This window comes from Sceloporus occidentalis, unplaced genomic scaffold, assembly GCF_023333645.1.
Source record: "Sceloporus occidentalis isolate IW3139 unplaced genomic scaffold, rSceOcc1.0.p SCAF_15, whole genome shotgun sequence".
NCBI lineage: Eukaryota > Metazoa > Chordata > Lepidosauria > Squamata > Phrynosomatidae > Sceloporus > Sceloporus occidentalis.
In genome coordinates this window covers 4747697-4764754 of record NW_028316995.1, presented here as the reverse complement: position 1 = coordinate 4764754, position 17058 = coordinate 4747697, and the positions used below count along the sequence as shown (strand labels likewise).

General features: G+C 37.8%; 1 protein-coding gene across 1 annotated transcript in view; it reads left to right on the top strand.

Annotated features, from left to right (window-relative positions):
- Nucleotides 1-17058, top strand: part of LHCGR (luteinizing hormone/choriogonadotropin receptor) — a 66310-nt gene that overhangs the window by 39982 nt on the left and 9270 nt on the right. Inside the window, exons 8-9 of the mRNA XM_089481359.1 lie at nucleotides 2707-2781; nucleotides 4611-4796. Coding sequence (XP_089337485.1) covers nucleotides 2707-2781; nucleotides 4611-4796 — 261 coding nt within the window. The remainder of the gene's footprint in view (nucleotides 1-2706; nucleotides 2782-4610; nucleotides 4797-17058) is intronic.

The following is a 17058-nucleotide window of genomic DNA, read 5'->3' as shown; positions in this document are numbered from 1 at the left end:
TATTAGAGAATGACTATTTATTACATAAGGATCAAAAAAAATAATTATCAGAGGAAGGTGATCATCTCTTCTTTCCATAAACTGTTAACATTACAAATACAAAACCTTATTAAAAATCTCCAACTAGGAACTTAATGATGGGATTTAGGACATTTCTACAAATTTTTCTATTATTCACCGCCCAGAAGTGCTCTTGCCTAAGGAATAATTTTAGCGGTTGACCAATAATAAAAAGCAACTCAAAAACATGAGGAAAATTCTGGCAAGGGCCATAAATTTTTATTATCTATTTTAAACATAGTTTCTCAACCATCCAATGTTTTTGGTGCGATTGTTCCAGACCATCGAACATCAGAATCTTTATTTAACAGGTTTGACCATTAAAAAAAATGCACTAGCCTTGAATATAATTATGAATATTTTTCAAATAATTGTGGCTTTTCTCAACTTCCTAAAATACTCTTATATTTGGGTATAAACACACTTGACAAAACATAGGTAAGATATAAATGCAGTTTAATATTATATGTAAGGCAGGCACAATGGTATACATGATAGATAAGATACAATAAAATTATTCTTATGTAGATAATATATATAAAATAAAATATTTAGGTATACTATGCCATATAAGTCTTACTTAATATAACAGGAAAAACAAGCATTATAACTTGATTTTAACATATAATAATTACTTAATTGTCAATTAGTTAGAGATGTTTAGTGGATAACAAGTCTGAAATTTACATTCCACATTCTATGACCTTCCCTGACACGAACGCTTCATCCTCCTTAAATTTCTCCATGACTAGGAGGGGCCATAAATTTAATTAGGACATACTTAATGGTGCTTCTAGTTTCACCATGAACTTCTTTGTTCACAGTATAGGAAAAATATATATAATTTTTTATATTTTTTCATTTTTGTGATTAAAAAAACCAAGATGACTCCATTTTGTTTTTGGATAACATTTGCTGTAAAAGTATTCTTGCCTCTTGCACCTACAAGGGATTCTGGGTAGGCACATGCAAGTAAGGTTAACACTTATCATCTTTGCTTCTGTGCCTCTGAAGTCTGTACAAGGCTGTCTTGTACAGCAGGCAATTACTTTCAAGGGATCCATGTATATAATGGATATAGAGGCAAAAGGTGATAATTGTTAACCTTATTTGCATGTGCCTACCCAGAATCCCTTGTGGTTGGGCAGAACCATGAGATTTCTGAGTGAAAATTAAGCCTTCTGGCTTGTCTGGTGTCTGTAGACCTTTTACCCACCATAACTTATGTAATGGTGCCTCTTGCAGCAACATACCTCTACAATGCTTGCATTTTCCTCTTTGACATATGAGAAGAATATGTGGGGACATTTATCATGAAAAATTTGAGGATGGCCTCTCATCGTTTCCTTGAATTAAAAACTCTGGACGCACAAACAAGATTTTTTTTGCCTTTTATTCTGATTCCTAAAATTTCAATGTGTTATCTGTTAACATATTCAGTATAATTATAATACATTTGGGTGTTACTTAGAACATAGAAACATAGAAAGTGACAGCAGATAAGAACCATTTGCCCCATCTAGTCTGTCCAATCTCTGAATACTTTTCTTAGCCCCTGGTCTTATCTTATATCTAGTTTAGGCTTATTCCGATTCCAAGATTGCTTAAACACCTTTACTGTATCAACATCTATCACTAAGTACTATTTCCTGATGTTATACTCTGCCCCTCCAGTTTAAGATTATGTCCTCTTGTTGTGGTAGTATTTCTGCATTGTCTACCTAGCTTTAAATCCTCAGAAATAATTACCCCTAAATCCCTTTCCTCAAACGTTGAGGTTAGGACAGTATCAAACATTCTATACCCTCTGTTTTCAGTCACTCAGCCACTGCCTAATCTATTCAACAAAATTGGGGTCAGAGGCCTGAAATCTATATACGCAATGTCTACTGCACCACCTTAATCAATTACTTTAGTCATCCAATCAAACAAAACAATACGATTAGTATGGGTCTTCCTGAAGTAAATCCATGTTGTTTTTTATATTGAAACCCATGTGACTTTAGATGTTTAACAATCCTATCCTTTAGCATAGTTTTCATTAATTTCCCCACTACTGATGTAAGACTCACAGGCTTGTAGTCTCCTTCCTACTGCCTTTTTTGTGGCATAACTTTGCTAGTTTCCAATCTTCTGGGATTCTCCTGTTAACAATGATTGGTTAAATAAATCAGTTAACGGTTTTGCTAGTACACCACTAAACTCTTTTAATAACTTTAATCGCATCAGGCCCCATCGACTTCTTTGTTTTTACCTTAGACAGCTGAAGTAGAACCTCCTTCTTGATGTATCAAATGTATTTTCCTAACTGAGGTCCTAACTATTCAGGTGTTCTGGTGGTGTGATGTGATGTGTGTAGCTTTGCACCTCCATCGTCTTAATCTGTGGTGGCTGGAAGCACAAGGACCTGTGAAAGAGGTCTTCCCTCAGTGTCCCTAAAACGTGTCTCTCAAACAAGGTTCCAAATTTCATTTATGTAACATACTTTACAAAAGTGCACAGGTTTGTTTAAGCATTGCATTTAGGTCCAAGGTGTCATTAAGGAGCTTTGAAAATTCCAAATGGAATCCAATAATTGTATATTGAAATACATTTTTCAGACCTATGCACAGTGCTGACTGAGAAATATATGTAATTATTATGCAGGTTTCTTAATGACAATAATAATCTACAACATATTCATAACGATGCCTTAAAGGGAGCTACTGGACCAAATCGACTGTAAGTACAAATCTAATTTACAGGTTTTTTTTCTTTGAGGCATCTATAAAATATTACTTTTTCTTGACGATATGATTTTTAGTCTAATGCCTTTTTGAGTACAGTATTTGAGGTGGTTTTCTTTAAATTGTTGCATTATTAAGTAAATGAAAAGGGTTATTGACAAGTTTATGAGCGTCGATAACTTGTACAGCACTTCCTACATTACATCCATTCAAGAGTATGAGAAAACTAGAATTCACAAAGACACATTGATACTCACCAATTATGTTGCCCTTGTATTTCATCCTTTATCTTTTCAAGTTTAGCTACAAAACCTCTTAATAAAAAAAGGGTCTATTTCAACTCTGTTTATTTTACCATAATTTCCCATTTACATGTTTAGTATACCCACACAAATTATATATTTGTTATACTATTTTTAATAGTATAGTCCATTATTTAGTATGAATAATAAAATAAAAAATGCAATTTTCAGAAAAAAACAGCAACATTTTTTGTTCAGCTACACCCCCCGAGTATAGTAATTTCTAACATAGGTTTCTATGGTCTGGAGGGATAAAATGCTCCTTTGCTGTTTTAAATAGTAGTTCGGTTGGGGGCAGCAAAAGGGTTTTATTTAACACTTTTTTTTATATTTTTATTTTGGATATGTCACTTTTATTATTGTTGTTATTTGTTTTTGCTTTTTTAATCTCTTTCGACTGGAGGTTGTTTTGGGGATATGTATAGAACTTGTGGATCTCTCTTGTAAATACATGGTATGATGTGATTTTATTATTTTATTGATATTGTAATTGTTTTATAAAAAATATTTGTATTTAAAAAAAAAAGAGCAATGTATCTCTCTGTTCTCAAATCCCACTGCAGATGGAGACTCAATGGAGAGGAAGCAGGGCTTCTGGTCTTTACTTGTGTGCTTTTTGCTTACAGGGGTGCCAGCACTGATTGATTCATAGTTATTTTAAGTCAGCAAGTTATTTTAATGTACCATTTCTCTTTTGATCCTTTCCTTCCAATTTCGTTGTTAATAAAACTTCACTTTTGTCCTCTCTTGGATGCATATAAGGATGTTTAATGCCATCTCCAAAACAATGGACCTAAGCTATGATTACCTTTCTGGTCGAAGAGACTGACGAACAATTCTACTCCATGTGTTACTCTGATAATCACAGAAAGTGCTGCATATGTTAATGTTTTTAAGGAAAGACTTATAATGGTACATACTGTGCATACATTGTTTGCCAAGTCAAACTTGATTAAGAAAATTGCATTAGCTTTAGTTACCAAACAGTGCTAAATGACTGTCATCACAGAATGCAATTCATGTAACAGCCAGGTAGGATTTAGGACTTTCAGATTACAAAACAGTAGAAAATATGGAGACATGCAACCTTTACTAGGATTAGAGTATATTGAAAACGGAAACCACAATGATCCACCATAATTGCAGATGTATTTGTTATATGATAACCATACCACAGCTACAAATATTAAAAACATTATATAAGCAAAAATATGCAGAATTTTACAAAAACACTACCACTACAAGATTTTAGCTAAAAGAGTCCTAAAAAATAAAGGTTTTAAACTGCACAATTATCGGTAGCTACATCCTTAGTTCTATAGGCATTTCTAGGAGAATTCTAGATGAAGGAATACCCAGGTGGTTTATTATAGAACAAATAATTAGTGAGTAACCTTGATCAGTTTATCCTTGCTTGTTGGTATATTAGCATTTATGTTATATATATTATATTGTATGTATTTCTGTTGTTTTAACTGTATTTTTACACAGAATAATACAATGTTTTCTTATTGTATTATAGAGATATAACATCGACACACCTAGACCATCTTCCTAGTCATGGACTGGAATTTATCCAGGTGTTAGTTGCTGAAAAATCTTACCACCTGAAAAAATTACCGGCTCTTGACAAGCTTTCTAATTTACTGGAGGCTCGTCTTACATATCCAAGTCACTGCTGTGCCTTCACAAACATGCGAATAAGAGAGTGAGTATTTGAAAATTATCTTCATCTGAAATACAGTGATGTAGAAATATATTTTATTTTAAAATGAGTCAAGGAGTCGGCTACCTTGCAAAATTAAAATAAATAAAATTTAGAAACACAGATGAGAAACAAAGGCATTCTGGAAAGGGTTACAAACCCATTTCTAAGGCTGTTTCTTTACGCCAGATGTAACATTTCTAGGAGAATTCTAGATAAGGGAATACCCAGGTGGTTTATTATAGAACAAATAAAGTAAACTTGATCCTTGCTTTTTGGTTGTTGTTTTATATATATTATATTGTATGTATTTTTGTTGTTTCAACTGTATTTTTACACAGAAGAATATGTTTTCTTATTGAAACAAAAATAAAATAACTGATCAAGGTCTTCTGTTACATCTGCCGTAAAGCTAACATAGCATTCCACAATAAAAACACCATACTAGCAGGCAAACACGGTGGTGGTAGTGTGATGGTCTGTGGCTTGCTGCTTCAGGACCTGGGTGACTTTATAATTGATGGGACCCTGAATTCTGCTCCGTATCAGAAAATCCTCAAGGTGAATGTCCTACCATCAGATTGTGACCTAAAGGCTTTCTTCCTCCTAGGCCTGCCATCTTTTTTTAACATGTTGCTGTTTAGAGCACACGTCTAAAGTGCTTCCCAGTATTGTATAGCCCTACAGAATATGATTAGGGGGATTAATTATGAATACATTAACTACAGAATAATTAGGGAAATGTCCAAATTTTAATTGATTTCCTTCTTCATACATCCCACATATTGCATGGAAGCAGTACAGATAGAGGCCAGCAATCTGTGAAAATGAGTTGCCAAAATGGCCAATACATGAGAGCTACTTTGTGCCTCCTGACATGACAGGTTCCATTACTCTTAATGTATTTTCATGGCAATCGTGTCTATGAATTAAAATCACTTTGCACCTGGCAAGTAATTTTAATTTTGACACTATTAACTATTATGTCAAAGGGACAAGTTCTTTCCATTTCTGTCGTTTATTTTCATATACAACATGATATTTTTTTATCTTATTCAACTATCAAAGTCTGAAATGTGTCTTAGTCTCAGTGTAATGTTAAGGTTTATCTTTTTATTGCCCCTGTGTTTGTTCGTCGTATGGTGGAATGTAGGAGTTCTAAAGGTGATACCGTACCATAAGTTCGGAAGCAACTTGCAGGTTGCTTGGTCAGCCATAGGTCTTATAATCCCCGAGTGTACGCTACACTTTATGTATTTCATGACTACAGTATTTGTGAATGCAACAGATAGCAAAAGGGTAAACGCTAGTATTTTGAGGTTAGCAAAGTAGCTAATGAAAGATTATGGACCAGACTTAAGAGATAACAAAATAACTTAATGTCAATTGAAACAAAAAAAAAATAACGTTGGTATTCGGAGGACACATTTATGGGTCATGGTTGTTACAATCTTTTATCACGGTGCAATAATTTAGGATGAAGCAAGACAATTTAATCATTTAGAAAAGGGAATGGTGAAATCACACACCTGCATTTATAATTAACAAAATACAGCCTTATCTCCAGTAAATGTCCCATCAATATTCCAAAATGTATTTTTTTTCTAATTTTAACAGCAGTAAAAAGTCAGCAGGCTATAGGGGCCATATTGATCTCATGAGCCATCAAATTCTGTGTTACAATGTTAAGGGACCTGAAACCGTGGCATTTCTGCAAGCAAGCTGTTCGTCTGCAAGGAATTTATATATTTATACATCTCCTTGGCTTTGACTGTCGTGAAATGTATACTTTATTACAGTTTCAGTGGATAATCTATAGAGATAGAGAGCTCTGGATGGAGAACTAGTTTTATGTATTCATTCTAAGAAAATATAAATATTTTTATATAGGTATGGCATTTTCATATAATATTTCACCAGAGAGAACAACTGAAAGATAAAAAAAATATGCAGGCATGTATAAGAGTGAATTTCATGTATTTTCTGCTATTACAGTACATAGATCACTGTTTTTGTAGTAATATGTTTTTATAGTACTTTTTATTAGTCCAATCTGCCCACGTGTCATAATGTACTGTACGTGTATGTGTGTGTATATATTCGGATCATATGAGTTTGTAAAGAGCATATACAGGTGTGGACTAAATACTGGTAATAAGGTTCCCAATACAAAGCAATATTTGTACAGCGTGTCATTCACATGTCACAGATGATGTTTCTATTCAATGACCCCTCATTATAAACAATAGATAACATGCAATGCCTCTATTGAATACATTTACGCAGAGAACAGGTTAATGTAAAAAAAAAAAAAAAGAAAAAAACAGAGAAAAAAACTTTTTTAGACTGTTACACAAAGAGGTCAAAAGATGGATCACAAAGAACAAAGTGTGTTGTTTGGAAAAATATCAGAATAAAAATATCCATTTAACCATCTAAAAAAATATTAAAAAGTCTAAAATTATAAAGTCTATAAAAATTTTGATGTATGACTAAATCATAATTTTACATTTGCACTTCACATTAATAAAGCCAAACTTTGTGAGCGCGTATGTGCACTTTACACAAACAACACCTACTTGTAATCTCAACGCCCATTATGCGACATTGATCTCCAGCGTGTACTGTACTATGTTACACGCATTTGTATTAAATAAACTTCATACATAAATTAAATTAAAATAGACAACTTTCATTGAATTGAGGAAAGAATAAAACATAGAACCTAGCTCTTGGGACCAGTCCCGTCTGTTCCAAAACATTTCCCGCAAATATTATTATAACTTAAATAAGTAATAACAGCCTTAAGGGTATAGTATCCAATATAACAAAAATATTGCTTTATGCTGCCAGTGACAGCTCTGTGAAATACTATTTCACCAGACCCACATTGCTCCAGTCTCTTATACACAATGTTTTATATGTACTGTTTGTGATGGTAACGAGCCAACTGCCCCATCTAGTCTGCCTTTTCAAATTGTTTTTATATTGTTTAATCAAAGGTTTATGCACATCCCTACTAAGCCTACTGTCCGTTCTGTAAATTAGAATTTTCTCAATATTTCTTACAGTCTTCCACCCTCTACCTGTAAATTATGCCCTATAGTTCTAGAACTACTTCTTTATTAAAAAATGCTTCCATTCTTTGACTTTATTTAATACCTTGAGGTATTTGAGAATTTCTATGATGTCTCCCCCTCTCAGTTCTCCTGGGAATCTCTCTCTTTCCTGGCCATGATCTGTTAGGCAGACCAAGTAACACGTTAGTATCCTCTCTTCCAATATTTCTAAATGACTTATTTTAAAAGCTCTTAATTAAATACGTGCCTTTCTGAAGGCATAGTATCCAGAATTAGACAACGTTTTGTAAATGGTGCCTCACCAATTTGCATAACTCATAGAAACATAGAAAGTGACGGCAGATAAGAACCAGTCGGCCCATCCAGTCTGCCCAACCTCTGAGTACTTTCCTTTAGTACCTGCCCTTATCCTATATCTAGCTTGGCCTTATGCCTATCCCATGCTTGCTTAAATGCCTTTACTGTATTAACATCTACCACTTCTGCTGAAAGGCTATTCCATGCGTCCACTACCCTTTCCGTAAAGTAATATTTTCTGATGTTACTATTAAACCTCCGCCCCTCTAGCTTATGGCTATGTCCTCTTGTTGTGGTAGTATTTCTCCTTTTAAATAAACTCTCTTCCTTTACCTTGTTGATTCCCTTTAAGTATTTAAATGTTTCTATCGTATCCCCCCTGTCACGTCTTTCTTCCAGGCTATATAGGTTAAGATCCTTTAACCTTTCCTAGTAAGGTTTATCCTGTAATCCATGAACCATTTTAGTAGCCCTTCTCTGAACTTTCTCCAACATTTCTATATCCTTCTGGAGATCCGGTCTCCAGTACTGTACACAATACTCCAAGTGAGGTCTCACCAGTGATCTGTACAACGGCATGAGCACTTCCCTCTATCTACTGCTATTACACTCTAGAAAATGGGGGGGGGAAACACAGTTAATCAAAACACAGTTTTTTTTGTTTTTGTTTTTTTTTGTCACAAACCCCTGTTGGTATACTTATAATACCACTTCTCTGCACAAACTGGTCACTTACAGAGAGCAAGTCACTTAGCGAATGCAACCCGCTTACAGTGAGCCAGCTCAGAATCATCTCTTTTCATGATACTGATACCCATGTCTGGGAATTTGTGGGCTCCGGCTACCCATAGCCTCCCCTTGCGGGACGCGGCCGCATTCTCTCCGACATCGGGGGGAACGTACTGATGCCGGAGAGAACGCGGCCGCGTCCCGCTGACATAGCGGGAAACAGCCCCATTTAAAGGGAGGATTTGGGCGTTGACCCCGAGAAGCTGCTGATACTTCTCCTTATGCAACCTGGCATCCTACTTGGCTTTTCCCAATGCTTCACTATGCTGCCTGTCTATGTTCCTCTAAAATGCATTTTAGAGAGCTTAGGTTGTATGTGTCTGAGCCACACATACCCCTCTAAACCGCACATATCACACATGCAAAAATGCGTCTAAAAATAGTTTTTATACATTATACATGTCCTAAATGCGTTATTTGACAATCGGCCACATTAACTTTAGGTTACAATCCCTACATTATTTAGCATTTGAGTTCCCCTTCTAGAATGTCAGTATTTGTGTCAATATATGTCTTTTAAATATTACACATACGGTGTGAATCTAATACATTATATATATATATATATATATATATATATATACATACATACATACATAAAATTTAGTGAAGGTGTCCGCTCCTCTTGAAATGGTTAAATAGCCATTGCCCTCAAACAGTATTCCTATTACATTAGGGGACAAACTGTTTGCAGGGATACAGAAATCCTGGAAAAAAAGTGTTAAAGTGATGTTCTTACATTGTGAATACATGGTGTACAGAAGCAAAATATTCCCAAAAAGCAGTAGTTAAAAAGATTAATGTCTTTATTATCAACATCATCTTTTACTCTTATGTCACAGAGTGTTATCATTCCTGTAGGTTTAATTGGACTGTTTGAATTGAGAGATGTACTAGTTCAATAAAAGGCAAATTATTTCCCAGGCTTGGTTACCACTGCAGGCATCACGATATAAATTCCATTAACTGCCCTCATGTGCAACCTTTCAACCCTTGCCAGGTGCCCATGCTGCGAGACAACAGTAATAACCATAGTTTAACATCAGTACATGTTTATTCTTATAGCAAAAATGTATACATCAGGCTACAGATCAGAAGCTATTTTTATGGAGCAAGATATCGACAGTGTTTATGTGCATACATATGTTCATAAATACATACATACACAGCCCATAACTCAAAGACGTTGGGTTCCCAGGTATGTGATCGGACCTTCACAATCTGTTGTTTTTTTTGTTGAAAATATATTTTTTTTCTCCCTGTGCTGTGAACCAGACTCTGGGAAAAAAAAGGCCCCTACTTGCAAGCTTAAAATTTAGATTAATAAATGTATTGATGCTGAAAGTTGTGTAGCTAAGTCAACTTTCTGAAAGCTAATAACCATATAGTTTAGATATACATATATATTTTTCTTGTGAGTATGTTTGGACATTAATTTTATTAATTCAGAAACAATCTTAATGGTGAAAGTTAAAAAAATAAATAAATAAAATCGTACTAGTGTTTCAAGGCATTCCTGACATATCTAGGACCCACACATCTACGTGTTAGCATTCCATGGCCCGTTTAATTGGATTTTTCTGCCAGACGTTACACTGTACTTGTGAAATTAATGTTGGCTCTCCATAAAACAACAAGGATGGGATGCCGATTTGGATTCTAGCCAGCATTTGTTTTGTGTTTTCAGCGTGAGCCAACAGAGATTCTGTGTCTATGGACCAGAGCTCAAAGGTTGGCAACCACCAATGTCAGTAACGGAAATTTTATGAATACATTTTGTAGATAAGTTTTGGTTTTAAGGTTTTGAGACTTGTGTTCTTTTAAAAAACAATGTTTTATGGGAGTTATCAACAAGCACAGGCTGATTCGAATTGTAATTACATCATATTCATAAACTTGCATTTTATTTACTTTAATCTTTTTTTAAAAAAGAATTGATAACACTTGATAAATTGCTCATGTGTAATATTAATATGGTTGGTACTGCAAAATCATTTTGACAATAAAACGTAAAAAATGCAAAAGTTAAAGATAATTAAAAACAGTCTGTATTGTTTGTTAGATTTAATATACTGCATTGATTTTATTATTAAGTCATTCCCACTAAATGCTCTGTGAGCTAGTCATACCCTTATATATGACTAGCCCTGGCGAGGGCTATGGGCCCGACCAAGACAGTTGGGAGAGTGTGGGAGTGAAAGAGTTAGCGACACAAGATTTCTGGTTACCTGTTACTTTTCGGTAAGCAACCACAACATTAACCCCAATATCAGCCCAGTACTACAATTCGCTGTCACCACCAAGACTTTATGTCATGGCATCCTAGGTTATCCCAAACAAAACAGAATTACAGTATAAAAGTAATCACATTAATCATGAAACATATAATTAACCCTTTTGTAATGTATTCTATCTGAGCAGTGAGTTCATATTAGAGAACATAGACCAGAGATTAATTGAACATTTAATCTGAAAAAGGGTTTCATGGTGCTGTGTACAAAAAATTTAGCAATAAAGGATTTACAGAAATAAAGATTACAAATTGTCAAAAGAGTCCATAAAATAAAATGAGAGAAACACAAGAAATCCCAACATACAAGTTTTCCTTGAAGTTGGTAAAAAGAAATACTACCTCCCCTTGATATTCTCCAAGACCCATATTATATAGATATATCACAGCTGTTTCAAAGAGGCCAGACCCCCTGGATATTACCTTGGAGAGTTAGGGTCTGGCCTGACAGTTTACGGCCCAATCAATCAGACCTGTAAAGCTTTGTTAGACATGCAATTTACACATCGATGGTCACACAATTACACATCCATGCTCACACACACAATTACACAGCCATGCTCACATACATACATAAATACAAACACAGATACATACATACCACTGCCCGCCCCTGCTTAGCGCTTTTGCAGCTTCCTGTCTGGCTGCTGGCACACTATGCAGGCAGCCTCGGTTTCACTGCGGGGTCATGTGACAAAACTCGGCCCAGAGACGCTCCTGTCTCCGCGTGCCAATTTAAAATAGTTTAGAAGGGCTTTTTTCTAAACTATTTTAAATTGGTATGAGGAGACAGGAACAAGGGGCCAACGGTGGCCACTTTAGTTACCCCACTGGTTTTGGTGATGTTATCTACTCACTGCATTAATTGCCTAGGACTGGTGCTCACTTTGTTAAGGCCTGATGATCAAAGAATATCCTGTATGCGCCTGGATCAAAGACTACAAAATATATATATATATACTGGGCTTAACCCTTTGCTTGCCAGAGGCCAGGACAGGCCAATTCATGCACTGGCATGACACCTACCCACTAAATTTAGAGGAACACCTACATTTGCCTATGAGTTACATATGGGACACTCAATAACAATTGTAATATTTCTTTAAAGGGAAATTGAATGAAAACAAAGCTCATCACTTCTGTTTCCAAATAGTCAAAAAGTATACATCATATGCAGTATGTATATATAACTTTACAAAAAAAATGTTTCTCAAAGAGATGCTGTACGATTAACCTTTTAGGTTATTGGTCACTATGGTGATTGTGCAAGTTTTTTTTATTGGAACATTCTTTGTTCTTCATACATAAACCCATTGTAATCCATCTACGTAAATATAAATTTACACTGCACTTAATAGGGTGGCCTGGCACATCTTTTTGATTAAATCATTGAGGTTGATACTAGCATGGAATATTAAAAATTAATTTAAACACCTTAACACCTACTAAAAAAAAGAGAAGAGCTCTCATTTTCTGCCTGGGTGTCTTTAGATTAACTATGTAATATGCTTAGCAGATCTGATCATCTAATATTTCTATATATTTATTTATTTATTTTTATCAATTCTCCGTTTATTGCACATTTGGTAAAAGAAAACAGTACAAAATCGCTCGAATAAAAGTAACAATTGACATCTGGTATCAACAGGCGAAGTACATAGTAGAACATATACAATAAAGAAGCCGCTCACGATGGCAAAACAATACATTCCATAGCGTTCCGGAGTTATACAGTGACCCTAGAAGTAGCCTAAAAACAGAGTCAGTTGATAAGGCAAGATTAGTTCTTACACAGCTGGGGGTGGAATATACCGAATGTAAACTGAATAGGGACCTGACACCGAAAAGAGGCAGAAGAACACATCATCGCAAATGGAAGTGCAAAACATGTGCAGATGTAAGGGTAGTTGAGCGATACATCACCAAATGAATACACGGAGGCGAATAAACAATACGCATACCTTCATAACAAAAATTTACCCTATGCAAATATGAGGCGTAACACCTTAGAGGAGAGAGGATCAACAAGGCATGCTAAGTACCAGGGTGAACATAAAAACAAAACTAAATAAGAAAACGGTCCAGCGGAAAGAGTATGTGAGATATGTGTACATGAACGTTGTAGGCCGGGAACCGTAGAGATAGCAATCATGTAGATTGAGCACTACAAGGTATGCCCGAGTTACCGGTCGGAGCCCTTTCCAGTCCAGCCACATAAGATCGCCAATAGAACCATTTAAGTTCGATTGTATGATCTGTTCCACGGGAGTACCCCATGAGAACTTCCATTTGATATACAAACTCAACCTGACTAACCCATGCTGAAAAGGAGGGTGGGCTGACCGACTTCCAGTGTCTAGGGATAATGGCATTGGCAGCATTAATGAGTTGGAAAGTCATTGACTTTTTGTAACTAGCGAACGGGAGGTCGTTGTGGTGCAACAAAATGGATTCGGGAGAGGCAGAGAAATCCGGATTTGCAATCACACGGATTGCGTCTGACACCGAGTCCCAAAACGGCCGGACCAAGTGGCACGACCACCAAATATGGAGGAGAGTACCTGGATGGGAACCGCAACGCCAACACATAGGTGAAACAGAAGGAAGGAATCTATGGAGGTCCGCGGGGACCTTGTACCAACGAGTTATTATCTTGAATGTAGTTTCTTGCGTCCGACTAGAAACCGTGCCCTTGTGTGCTATGAGAAGAATCTTGGACCACTCCGCGGGAGAAAACGTACAATTTAAATCCCGTTCCCAAAGGCTAATGTAGTATGGCTTGGACAGCGGCTCTGGGGACACCTGTAAAGCATATAATTTAGATAACATGTGGGGAAGTGCTGTTTTATCCGTACAGAATCTCTCAAACTGTGTCAAGGGTCTGGCCACCAGATTGACGTCGACCGAGGCTGATATAAAATGTTTCAATTGGTGATACAAAAATTTTAAGAGGAAAGAAACTGGATGACCCGGTTGCACCAATTCAGCCAATGGATGGAGCACAGCATCATTCAACACCTGGTACAATCTAAGCAAGGGTTGTCCCGGGGGGAAAAAAGCCGCCAGGCCACCCATAGAAAGGCCAGGGAGAAAGTCTGGATTGCCGCTCAAGGGCGTCAGAGGGCTGGGAGCCCTGACTAACACGCCCTCCCCCAAAACCTTCCGAAAGACCCTGAGAGTAGGGATCATAAAAGGGTGGGCAGTATGGGGAACCATGCGCACTGGGTCACGGATCCAAGCTAAAGCCCCGATAGGACAAAGAGCGAAGGAATCCTCTAAGGAAATCCATTGTTTAGATAGGCATAGAGACCATTCAACGATTCTGCGCAGATGTGAAGCTCTCCAATATAGTTCTAGATTGGGCAAACCTAAACCACCTTGTAATTTCAACCGAGTCAGATAGGAAAATGATAATCTAGAGGGTTCACCCCTCCAAATGTATAGCCTAAAGGCCTTATGACAGCTGCGGAAAAATGATCTAGGAAGTGCAATAGGAAGGGTTTGGAAGAGGTATAAGAAGCGGGGGAGAATATAAATTTTTATCACACTCAGCCTGCCAAACCACGAGACGTGGGGAAAAGCCCAACGCCTCAGGTCCGACTGCAGAGTGTTAAGAAGGGGGTCGAAGTTCAAGCTTCTCAACTTGGAGAGGTCAAGCGGAATCAGCAGCCCTAAATACTTAATATAATCAGTTTTCCATTTAAAGGGGAACGTAGAGCAAATCCGGTGAGTCGTATGCGGGGACAGGTGAAATCCCATGATCTCTGATTTCGATAAGTTGATTTTATAATTTGATAATTCATAGAAAATATTCAATTCCGACAAAACCGCAGACAGAGATTGGATCGGATCGGTAAGAGTTAAAAGAATATCATCAGCGAACACAGACAAAACCGGCCTACGGGGACCCATACTGACACCTGAGATCCCCGGGTTAGCCCGAATCGCATTGCAAAAAGGTTCAAGGACTAATAGGAACAAGAGAGGGGAAAGTGGACATCCCTGCCTAGTACCATTGGCGAGGGAGAACCTATCTGACAGGATCCCATTGAGAGCTATCTGGGCACAGGGTGAGGTATATAGAGCCCTGATGCAAGCCAGAAAATTCGGTCCAAGCCCTATTCTCGCTAAGACCTTGAAAAGAAAGGGCCACGACACACGGTCGAACGCCTTCTCGGCGTCCATAGAGGCGACGACCATTGGAAGCTTATGAAGTTGTGCGTATGAAATTATGTTAACAACCTTTATAGTATTATCCCGTGCCTCACGGCCCGGCACGAACCCCACCTGGTCAGAGTGTATCAGGGAAGGCAAAAAGGGCTGGAGGCGGTTAGCTAAAATTTTGGAAAATAATTTGAGGTCGACATTTATTAGGGAGATGGGCCTATAGCTGCTACATAAATCCAAATTCCGGTCAGGTTTGGGAATAACCACTATATGTGCTGCCAACGAGTGTGGGTCAAACGGAAGACCCCCAGCGATGGCATTAAAAAAAGTAACCAATTGAGGACCTAAAATAGAGGAGAATTTTTTATAATAGAGGATAGTGAGGCCATCAGGGCCAGGGCTCTTGCCAGCTGGGGAGCTTTTGATAGCCAATTCTACTTCGGCCAGGGATATGGGCTCATCTAATAGGGAACTGTCATCCCCAGTGAGAGTACGTTTGATAAATTTGGAAAGGTAGTCGTCCATGGCCGAATTCAAACCAGAGTGGGGTTCCCCCGGACCCGACAGATTATATAATGACGAGTAATATTGGCGAAAGCATGCAGCTATCCGGTCCGATCGAAAGTGCAGTCGGTTCGTGTCATCTCTAATACGCGAGATATAACTCTGGGCGCGCTTGGCTCTCAAGGCCCTCGCAAGAAGCCTGCCCGGCTTGTCCCCAAACTCGTAAAACTGACGTCTAGTCAGTAGATAATTACGTTTAAGTTTAGTATCAAGAAGGGAAGCCAACCGGGACCGCAGCACAGAAAGTTCAAGTTGAAGGGCTGGGAGGAGGGTTAATTTATGGCGCATCTCTAGACGCGCTATTTGTTGCGTGAGGGACAGGATAGCGGCTAAATTCGATTTCTTCATAGTGGCCCCCAATTTAATGAGATGACCGCGTATGACTGCCTTGTGCGCTTCCCAGACTATCGGGGCAGACACCTCAGATTCAATGTTATCCATGAAATAGTTCCCAAGGTGGGAGGAAAGCTCAGAGAGGTGGTGAGGGTTACTCAATAGGCTCTCGTTGAGTCGCCAATGCCACACAGAATTGGGTACGTTAGCAGACTTAAGCGACAAAAAGACCGGGGCATGATCACTGATAGTGGACACACCGATCTTAGCCGAACACAAGGTGGGGAGGTGGAAATGGGAGACAAAAAAAGTGTCTATTCGCGAGTATCTGTTGTGACAAGGGGAGAAATAGGTGTAATCTCTCACATCCGGGTGGAGTGATCTCCACGCATCAATGAGTTGATTCAATTTGAGTTGTTTAATTACTTTACGGATCATGGAGAATGGGAGATGTGAGCTCCCTGAGGAAGTGTCAACCTTGGGATCAAACACCATATTAAAATCTCCACCAAGTATGGTGAGACCTTCCTGGAAGTCGGCCAACTTATTTAAAATTGAGGTGAAAAACCGGGCATGGTTCCTATTTGGGGCATAAATATTTGCCAAGGTGAACTTCTGGTGGCCAATGAACCCCTTGAGCATAACCGCACGGCCCTCCTCGTCCCTCCACTCCTCCAAAAGGCGGAATCGCAGAGATTTATGTAATATGATAGCTACCCCTTTGGCTTTGGAGGATGGGGAGCTG